This window comes from Elephantulus edwardii, unplaced genomic scaffold, assembly GCF_000299155.1.
Source record: "Elephantulus edwardii isolate Elephantulus edwardi_28Jun2011 unplaced genomic scaffold, EleEdw1.0 scaffold00268, whole genome shotgun sequence".
NCBI lineage: Eukaryota > Metazoa > Chordata > Mammalia > Macroscelidea > Macroscelididae > Elephantulus > Elephantulus edwardii.
The window spans coordinates 2920082-2931148 of NW_006400018.1; the positions used below are offsets into that span (position 1 = coordinate 2920082).

Sequence of the window (11067 nt, forward strand, 5' to 3'; positions counted from 1 at the left end):
AACAACAACAACAACAACAACAACAACAATTGTTTGTTCTGAAGGCGTGCCATGTGCATTGTGGAATCTGATTATGATGGTGAAAAAGGTCTACTTTGCCAGTGAAATGGGATCTAGTGAAATGCAGGGGCCTAAGGAGATGGTGGCCTTGAAATGTAAATTTGAGGAGTTATGATTTTCCCTGGAGATCTTTTGTAGTGCAAGTCTTTGTAGACAGCAAAGTAGCAAGTAGAAGATTCTAAAGTATAGAGATGTCACATGTGTGGCTTACCTGATAGTTTTGTGACTTCTTTGTACTTGTGAAGTATCCTGTCACCACAAACTGCCCAGAAGACAAAAGATGCAAGTTAATGGATGTCATATTCGATTATTTTCAACACGAGCATAAAGTGACTAGTGCCACTCAGGCTAAGTGAGATTTCTGTCACCCAAAGCAAAGTTACTTAATTTCCTTAAGGTTATGATAATAGGAAGCCCTTTTGTGGAAATAGGGGTTGGATCTTGGGCACCTGAACCTCAAACAGCTGATACATAGAGTAATTACTAATCCCTCGGATTAGTATAGCCTCTTTCAAATTGATGCTTTCAGCTCTGCTGTTACCATCAATGAATTTATCTCCTACTCAAAAAAGATAATAGTTTAGACTATAGCCAACCTTTAAATGTCTCAGACACTTGAGAACTTGGCAATGAACTTTCCTTGCACGTGTATTAAAGTTTTATGTTGTCAATATGAGCACAAGGGCTGACATGATCTGGTTCTGGTAACATTTTCTTTTTAAAGTTCATTGTATGCCTCTACCAAATCTGCTGCAAAAGGCTGCTTTTATAATGTTAAAAATCAAGTGTCTCATTTTGATAACTAATGTGAGCCTGGCAAAAGCTGTGGCATAATCAAACACCTGCTAGACATCAAAGTGGAGTTCGGTGACTTTAGTGGTACAGAGTGACGGCGTCAACCCAGAGGCCCATGATTTGAACCTGCCGGTTGCTGTGTGGGAGGAAGGTGGGCAATCTCTTCCCGTGCAACTTACAGGCTCTGAAAAATTACTGAACGGTCAGTTATGAGTTCTATCTCACTCAATGACCATGACCACAACAGATATATCTAAAGCAGGATAAGGTAGAATTCATCATCTTGAATATTGTACTGGTGAATAATACTGAATATACCATAGTTTGCTGGAAGAATGAAAAAAAAAATTCTGGAAAGAAGTAAAACCAATGTGCTCCTTAGAGGTGAGGACAGAGAGAATTTTTTTTCTCATATGGTTCAGGTATATTGTGAAGAGAGACCAGTCCCTTGAGAAATACATCATGATTGATAAAGTAGAGGGTCAAAGGGAAACAGGAAAATCCTCGACAAGGTAAATTGATGCAGTGGGGGCAACAATCAGCTCACACACAATATTGATGGCAGGAGGGAGCAGACTGGACCATGTTTTGTTCTATTGTATGGATGAGTCACTGTGAGTTGGAATCGATTCAAAGGCCCCAAACAGAAACTGTGGACTCATTGGTCTTAGTTCCATTACTTTCTCTCATATCAAGTTCTCCCTGCTCTCATTCCCTGCCCTTGGCTGGGATGCTTCCATCTCACCCAGGGAAGGTGTATGCACGATTCCCCAACCTTCCTGTCTGCCAGTCCTCCTTGTACCCAAGACATAAAACAGACTCAGGAAGTATCATTTTAAAAAGGGTGAGAGTAAAATGTGCAATAATGAATGAATAGGGAAAAAATGAAATGGAAAAACTATGCTGTACAAATATGTATGTTGCACTAAAAATCATTAATAAAAAATAACTATATATAAAATAAATAAAAAGGTGGGAGCGTGCAAAAGCACATACTGGATCCTCGTTTTCATATGTGTATGCAGATCACACTGAATCAAATGGGAAAACTCCCTTGTGAAATGTGGGAAGTGATGAGTTGGTATATTTGAATTTCTATGATTGATTTTCGTTGTTTTTGTTCAAACATTCTCCTAGGTCATATAGCACTTGTCTGTCCATTTGCTGTACAGAGGTAACTTGTGTTTGCTGTGAAGCTGAACATTGTGATACTGATATGTCAAATGCTATAATGGTTACCCATGGTGGACAGTGTTTGGTGGAGCTCCCCGGTTAAAACAAGCTTGGAAACAGGAGTGGCATCCACTTCCAAAATAGCTTGCCTCCAGAAACCCTATGAACCTGGAGAAAGATGAATGTCATGCAAGTGTCGAGGACTTTCGTTCATAGGGTCGCTATGAGTTGCCTACAACTTGACGGCACTTAACAACAACAACAACAACAATGACTGGACATGGGCGGTTTGAAAGTTGTATTCAATAGTACGTTATTTATATTTGGAAAGTCAAAACCATACTATTTGTTTTTTTAATTGATGTTGTTGTTATGTGCTTTTGAGTTGCCTAGGACTCATACGCACAATAGTTCTGAACTCTGTCCTCTCCTGGGCCAATCTCACCGACTCTGACATGCTTACTCCATTACCTCCGTTACTATGCCAATCTGTCTCCTCTGGAGTCTTCCTCTCCTGTACTTTCCCTTCACCTTTTCAAGCATGGGGTTTTTCTCCAAGGACTGGTGCCTCCTGGCCACCTGGCCACATGCTTAAAGTATGTGAGATGGAGTTTCTAAATCTTTGCCTCCAAGGAGCAGCTTGGTTTCACCTTCTCCAAGGACAGACCTATTTGTTCTAAGTAATAGACTCTTGATAGTCAACGAGAAAATGGTCTCCTTTATTCATGAGCTCATGGGGTTCTGAAAAGACAAGAATCACTAAAATAGAAATATCCTTACCCTCTTGGAAAGGTCCATTTATACTGAGAAAGCCCAAATGAATCTATCATTAAAATATTGTGGCACACCGTCAGGAGTCAAAGTTCTAAGGGTTGTATATTAATAGTATTCTAAGAATTATATTTAAAGCTATATTTTTAGGAAAACATGTAATGAATTTATCTTGGGATAGGAAAAGGGTTGAGGTCTAATAAATTTAAAATTTAACTTAAAAAATTTAAAAATAAAATTTATCTTGAGCTAAAAGAATCTGTGATATTATGAATGTTAGCTAGATATGTTTAAGCTATTCAGCATTTCTCAAGCTCAGTTTTCATGTCTTTTTTCTTATTTCAATTGTTATGTACCATCAAGTTGGAACTGACTCATAGCTGACCTCCAGTGGGTTTTCAAAGGCAGTAAATCACATGGGAGGAGATTACCTATCTTTGTCCCACAGAGTAGTAGTGGGCTTGAACCAAGTGCCTTTGGGTTGATAGTGAAAGTCCTCACTGTTGTCAGAGGAGTAAACGGCTTATTATATACATCAGGGCTTTTGAAACTTTAAAACACTGTCCATTTAAGAAGAGTTATTATGACAATGATGAAAGTATGATGACCAAATTGTATAGTTGCTTCTTTTGCTAAAAAAAAAAAAATTTAAAAAATGTATTGGCTTTTAGTCTATTTGGTGTAACCACAGAATTTATGATCCCAGAATTTGAAGCATTTCAAACCAGTTTTAACAGCAAATTAACCAAAGCTCCTATTGGACAATACTCACAATGAGCGCTCCCCAGAATGGAAATCCTGTGGTGAACACGAAAGGAGAGCTTTGGAGGAATGTGAGTAGGTTAAAAGCAAATATAATTCCGAGGCTTGCCATGATCAGACCGAGCAGGATCTGGGTGGTCTGTGAGGAAAGGATGAAGCACACGAGCTTAGGAGCCTCACAGGTCACCTGGAAGCCCCAAGTCCACCCTCAGACACGCACTCTCCTACCTTGGTGAGCTTTCCCCACACATTCTGTGCCACTGAGATGTCCTCCTCTTCCATTTACCAACCTCTTAGTCAGGAAAGAGCTCTGGTAGGGAAGTGATCAAAAGCAAATTGACAGGTCCAAATCTAACCCACATCTTGGTGGGAAGAAAGACCCAAGCGAGGATCTGCTCTTGTAAACATCACTGCCTAGGAAAACCCTACAGAATGGTTCTTCTCTGTCTTAGGGTCTCTATGAGTGAGAATCAACTCAATGGCACAACAACAGGATGGTCAGAACTCATTGTTGTTTTTGTTTGTTTGTTTGCTTGTTTGTTTCAAATATCTCTTTCCAATTAAGCTTGTCTGTCATTGAGGTTCAAAATCCTTCACTCTTGTTCCTCACTACTTCGTATTAGCCGTTCATCTTGCATCAGGCTGATGTGAAGGGTTGCCTGGCTGCTTCTAGACTGTAAGCTTCTTGAGAACAGGATTTACACACCATTCACTTCTGTACTTTCCCCATTCACCGGGACTCTCTTAATGGCTCCTCTACATCACAGTGGACCTTCAATAGATACTTCTTGAGTTGAAGCTCAGTTTATGAAGTTTACGGACACAGAGGTAGAATGAGGATCTGTCCTCTCTCTCCTTTATCCATGCGCCTGACTAGAAAGAAGAGTTAACTCAGCAGGTCTATCAGATTGCCAAGGGATAAACATCATGGTGGTCTTGCAAAGTTGGTGGCTCTTCTCCTCAAGGCTTCTGGGTTTTGTCACCAGGCCTTACCTAGGTGGTATCACACCACAAAGAGTGGTTTTACTATCATGCTAAGGATAAATGCTATGTACACAATTTCCCCCTCCTCTGTCCAGGTATGTTTAGGACATAAGGAATTTTGTGTGTGTCTAGATTGTGCCTCACTACGGAGTATTGAAAATAATTTTCAATGAATTCTTAGTGCTTAAAATAGCATTACAGGGGAGCTTAACTTTTTCTCTAATGACTTCAAAGTTCCCAGGGAGGTGCTAAAACATCCTGAAGTCACTTTCACAACAAAATACTTTGAAAGATCACCCCAAACCCTTTGCCTTTAACTAGATTCTGACTCATGACTGACCCTTGGGTTTCTGAGTCTGTAAAACTGTATAGGAGTAGATTTTCCATTCTCCTGTGGAGTGGAAGGTGGAATCGAACTGCCAGCATTTTGCTTAGCAGTCTGATGCATGATGCACTACACTACCAGGGCTGCTTAAAGGATTATTAACCAGAGCTAAATAGACCCTAGCCATTGACTTTGACTTTACTTCATGGACCGGTAGGTCATACAAATGGGATGTTTAGTCTATCCATTAACTATCTACTAGAGTGTTTTAGGGACCTCTGGTGGCTTAGTGGCAAGGAATTGCATTGTCAGTGCAAAGGTATGAAGTTTGAAACCACTAGCAGCTCCATGGGAGAAAGGCAGGTAATTTCCTCCCACGTGATTTATTGTCTCTGAAAACCCACAGGAGGGTCAGCCATGAATTGTTTCCAACTCAAAAGTCTATAACAACAACAAGAAAAAAATATATCCATATGCACACCTAAGTTTATTGCTGAGTTGTTCACAGTAGAAAAGAGATGGAAGTAAAGCAAGTGTTCATCAACAAATGACTGGATAGAGAAGCTGTGGTATAGTTACACAATGGAATACTATACAGCACTGAGAAACAAGGAACTTGTACAATATTATATAAAATGGGTGACCCTGGAAGACATTGTGCTGAGTGCGATATCTCGGTTACAAATGACAAAGACTGCATAATTCCACTGTTATAAAACAGGACTGACATGAGGTTTTGGAGAAACTAAGAAAAGAGGGGGTGCATGATGAACACCGCATTGAAACAGATGAGGGAAAGAACTCTTTAAAAGGAATATATGATTAGGTATTATTTCATGACAACAGTCCAGAGTAAGAGTGGCATAGCAAAGTGGACTTGGGGACAATGGGGGAGGGAGGAAATTGAGTAACAATGAAAGAATTTTTTTTTTTAAAGAGAAAAGCAAACTGGCAGAGGGGGGAGGAATAGGGAGGAAAATGTTCAGAAGTGAATGGATGGAAATCCAAATTTTCTGTAAACTTTCATTAAAATAGCAATAAAAAAGAAAAATTTTGTTAAAAGAAAGAAATTTGACCACAAGGTGATTGGCTAGTCTCATAATTAAATTGAATGGATTCAGCATCATAAATTGGGAATACCAATACCAGTGAGGAAGAGGAAGCAGTGTGCATCCTACAGTGTCCGAGCTTCTTATGCCAGACAGATTGGGATCTATACGACAGCAGCTACAGACTCAGCAGAGAACCAAAGCCTGACAAAAGACAAAGCTGATTTGAGACGCTGCCTTACAGAGTCAGAGTGAGCTCCAGGTCTCTAGGCCTTTACTCAAGCTTGCCAGAGGATGAGGAAGACACTATTACTGGCAGGACCTCATAACACTGACCTAAGTGGTGAGACTGAAGGTCAATGGTTCTTCAACTTTGCATGTAAGAAGCTGTCTGGTCTGAGGAATTGTATCTTGCTGCTAATTTGTATTATAGCTTATTAACTTCTCTAATAAGCCCCGTAACTGGAAGTATGATTCTGAGACATTTGAGTAGTCATTGCAATGGATTTTGGACCCAGTAGAGCAGTAATATAGGTGGTGGGATTAGTAGAAATATAGGAGCATGGGAGACCACATCTGACCTTGTTGTTGTTGTTGTTGTTGTTGTTATGTGCCATTGAGTTGCCTGTGACTCATAACGACCCTATGTACAACGGCCCTAACCTCTGCTCTATCCTATGCCAATCTTATTGCCTATGACACACCTGCCTCTTTTACCCTAGTCACGGAATCAATCCATTTCATTGAGGGTCTTCCTCTCTTGTCCCCCTTCAAGGACTTGTCCCACCTTGCAAGATATCCAAAGTATGTCAGACAGAACTTCAGAATCCTTGCCTCCAAGAAGCAACCTGGTCTCACTCGCTCTCAGACAAACATATATGTTGTTCTAGCATCAATTCTCCTTCTATCATACCTAATCATTGTCCAGCTTTCTGATGCATAGCAAGATTATAGCCTGTATCAGGCACACCATAGTCTCCAGACTGACATCATTGCTCTACAGTACTTTGCAGAGGTCTCTGACAACAGACTTCCCCAATACAATACGTCTTTTAATTTCCTGGCTGCTGGTACCAAGAGTGTTGGGTATTAATAATCTCAATGTCTTCACAGGAATTAATTTTGTACTGTAGATGTTATTGACAGGGACAGTTCCACTTTGTGGATTTATAGAGGTCTGACCCAGCTGTCCCCATTTTACCTACACTCTTTCTACAGCCCTCAGAAGCATTTGTAAAATAAGAGACAAACTATGTGTCTTTCTAATGGAATTTTTCTTTCTCTTGTTCATTGAAATCTAGAGAAGCATATCAATGGCTTTATGTTACTGAGATCTAAATTCTTCAAACAAGCATATTATTTAGAAGCACTCAGGGTCCTTGGGTGATGCAAATGGTTTCTACTTGAGCTCTGGTGGCCTAGTGGCAAGAAGCTGCACTGCAATCCTGAAAGCATCTGGTTCAAGGCCCCCAGCTGCTCCATGGAAGAGGGATGGGCAGTCTCCTCCTGTGCAATTAACTCCCTCTGAAAACCCACCACAGGGTCAGCTATGGGTCGGTTCCAACAACAACAACAACAACAACAACAACAACAACAACACCTAAGGGAGCTCTGGTGACCTAGTAGTCAGAAGCTGTGCTGCATCACAAAGGCACACAGTTTGAATCCACCAGTTGTTTCATGGAAGAATTAGGGACAGTGTCCTCCCATGCAGTTAATTGCCTCTGAAGATCCACTAGAGGGTCGGCTATAGGTTAGTCTGACTCGATGGTACACAATCACAACAACTAACCTAAAGGTTGCTGGTGTCAAATCATCTAGTGGAACAAAAGATGTAGTTGTCGTTGTTGTTGTTGTTATGTGCTGTTGTGTCGCTTGTGACTCACAGCGACCCTATGTACAACAGCCCTAAACTCTGCTCTGTTCTGTGCCAGTCACACTGTCTCTGACACTCCCATCCCAATCACCCCAGTCACTGAATCAATCCACCTCATAGAGGGTCTTCTCCTCTTGCGCCATCCCTTCACCCTCCCAAGCATGATGTCCGTCTCCAAGGACCGGACCCTCCTTACAACATGTCCAAAGTATGTTAGACGAAGCCTCAGGATCCTTGCCTCCAAGGAGCCGCCCAGTTTAACCGTCTCCAGGATGACTATGTTTGTTTTCCTAGCAGTCCATGGTACCCTCAATACTCTTCCAGCTCCACAGCTCAAAGGTGTCAATTCTCCTTCTATCCTCCTTAGTCATTGTCCAACTCTCTGATGCATAACAAGTGGTTGCAAAGATCATGGCCTGTATCAGACACACCTTAGTCTCCAGAGCGACACTATTGCTCTTCAGTACTTTGGAGAGGTCCCTAACAGCAGACTTTCCCATCGCGATACATCTTAATTTCCTGGCTACTAGTGCCAAGAGTGTTGACTGTGGAGCCAAGCAAACTAAAGATGTGAACAACCTCAATCTCTTCACCATCCATCCTGATGCTGCCAATTGGTCCAGTGGTGAGAATCTTTGTCTTCTTGACATTGAGCCTCAATCCATATTGAAGGCTGCAGTCCTTGACCCCCTGCAGCAAGAGCTTCAGGTCCTCCTCAGTTTCAGCAAGCAGGGTTGTGTCATCTACATAAAGCAGATTGTTGATAGATCTTCCACCAATCCTGAGCCCACATTTCTCCTCATAGAGCACAGCCTCCCGGATAATCTGTTCTGCATACAGGTTGAAAAGGTATGGAGACAGGACACATCCCTGGTGTACACCCTTCCCAATTTTGAACCACCCAGTGTTTCCTTGCTCTGTTCTGATGGCTGCCTCTTGTCCAAGTGTAGGTTTCTCATTAGCACCATCAGGTGTTCTGGGATTCCCATTCTTCTCAGAGTCAGCCACAGTTTGTTATGGTCCACACAGTCAAACGCCTTTGCATAGTCACTGAAACACAGATAGACATTCCTCTGGTATTCCCTGCTTTCAGCTAAGATCCATCTAACATTAGCTACGATATCCCTAGTACCACAGCCCCTTCTAAACCCAGCTTGGACTTCTGGCAGTTCTCGGCTGGTGTACTGTTCCAGTCCTCTTTCAAGACTGCAGCCAAGAACAACCTATGGAAAAGCTCTATTCTGTAACGCATGGGGTTGCCATGAATCATAACCAATGTTAACTAACAACATAACTCACAACAACATAATTAGTCTATAAAGACATATTACAGGTCAAACAAAGTGGTGGGAAAGAAAAAGCAACAGCATTGGTAGTGAAATCAACATCCTTTTTGAAGAGCATTATGTAATATTAGCTCTAGACACATATAGAGAAGTGACTTCTCTGCAGGGCCTCAATTTCCATCCTCAAAACCCCAGTGATGCTAGGGATTGAGGAAGACTTACCCCCAAGACTTGTGGCTCTCCATTCAGGTAATCCAGCAGAGAGCTTTGAGCTTGTAAAGGAAATCCTGTCATTACACTTTCCCCTGGATGGATAGTGATGGCATGGGCATCTTTGTGAAACCTAGTTGATGACGCCATGATTCATTGGTAAAAGTCTGCTAAGAGTGGGTGCATGTTATAACCAAAATCTTGGTCTTCCCCCCATCAGTATGACATGGAGTTCTTGGCAGTGCAACCTTAACAATGACTCTTCATTTCTAGGGGCACAGAATTGTAGCCATTGAGTCATAAAGTGTTAGAATTCTTGGGCATACTCAGTGCCCTAAATTCCTCATGAAAGATCCAATTGTTCTTAGGAGTGACTTTTTAAAATCAACTTCTTTATAGATGACACACAAAATAAATCTCAATACTTAATGTTCGTAGATAAAAAGGAATGAAAATGACCTGAATGTCTACCACTATGTTATTGTCAGGCATTGTCAAGTTGACTATAACCCATAGTGACCCTTTGAACAATGACCTTACCCTCTGCCATGCCATTTTTATCATCTTCCACATAGTTGAACCTGTTGTTATTGTCACTGTGCCAATCTATCTTTTTGAGTGTCTTTCTCTGATCTTTCACCTTTCCAAGTTTTATGTTGGTCCCTCCTAGCAACATGCCCAAAATATGTGATACAGTGTATAACCATTTTTACCTCTTAGACCCTGGCTGCACTTCTCCAAGACACTTTTTTTTAAATGAATTTTTTATTTGATATTTATTTACAAAGTTCATATACATTGTTTTTTCCCACCAGATCTTTCCCATTTCCTTTACCCACCCTCCCTCTACCCATCAGATTGTGTGACGCTACAGTTACCCCCTGCCCATCCTCATCCTTCTGTTCCTCCCCTCCCCTCCTTGGATCCTCATACATGTTTTACTAGTTGTCTGTTTATTTCTACAATGATGGTCTTATACAGCATTGTCCCTGTAGGACTGAGTTAGTTCTCTTAGTGCTCTCCAGGTGCTCCCAAGTTAGCTAGTAATTTTAAAAATCATTGTTCCTACGTACTGCATAGTATTCTATTGTGTGAATGTACCATAATTTCTCAATTCATTCAATTGTAGTTGGAGATTTGGGCTGTTTCCATGTTCTTGAGATGGTGAATAATGCTGTTATGAACATTGGTCTCTATTTGTGCCTCAGTTCTCATTTTTCTCAGGGTATATTCCAAGCAGTGAAATAACTGCTTCATGTGACATTTCTATGTTTAGCTCTTTGAGGAAATGGCAAACTGCCTTCCAGAGAAGTTGTATCATTTTACAATCCCTTCAACAGTGTATAAGAGTTCCTATCTCTCCACAACCACTCTAACATTTATTTCTTGCTCTCTTGTTAAACTTTGCCACTGCTACTGGGGTGAGATAATATCTCATTATAGTTTTGATTTTAATCTCTCTCCCAGACATTGTTATTATTTTTTCCTTTTCATTGTTACTATTTTTGCAGTCCGTGTTCATGTTCAGTTCAGTAATTTTTATTTAACTTTCAAATGCATCGCAAGTAATGGAGAAGACCATGGCTTGGAAGAGGTGCACATTAGTCTTTAAAGTGCTCCTACAGAAGGTATTTTTGTTTGTTTGACAAGCGTTACATTGAATCCTTTATAAATTCTATGTTGCTGTAACTGAGGCATAGAAAGGTTAAGTTAATCAAGGTCACACACTAAGGGACAGGGGAAAGAGTTAAGGTCTAATTTTCCATTTCCAAAATC

At 41.0% G+C, this 11067-nt stretch overlaps 1 protein-coding gene across 1 annotated transcript in view; it reads right to left on the bottom strand.

Moving 5' to 3' along the window:
• The window catches only part of MS4A14 (membrane-spanning 4-domains, subfamily A, member 14), a 23179-nt gene extending 13738 nt beyond the window's left edge, over nt 1-9441 (bottom strand). Inside the window, exons 1-3 of the mRNA XM_006899903.1 lie at nt 9304-9441; nt 3572-3700; nt 272-322 (exon numbers count right to left, since the gene is read on the bottom strand). Of these exons, the coding sequence (XP_006899965.1) occupies nt 272-322; nt 3572-3700; nt 9304-9441 (318 nt within the window). The remainder of the gene's footprint in view (nt 1-271; nt 323-3571; nt 3701-9303) is intronic.
• Nucleotides 9442-11067: the final 1626 nt, after the last annotated feature.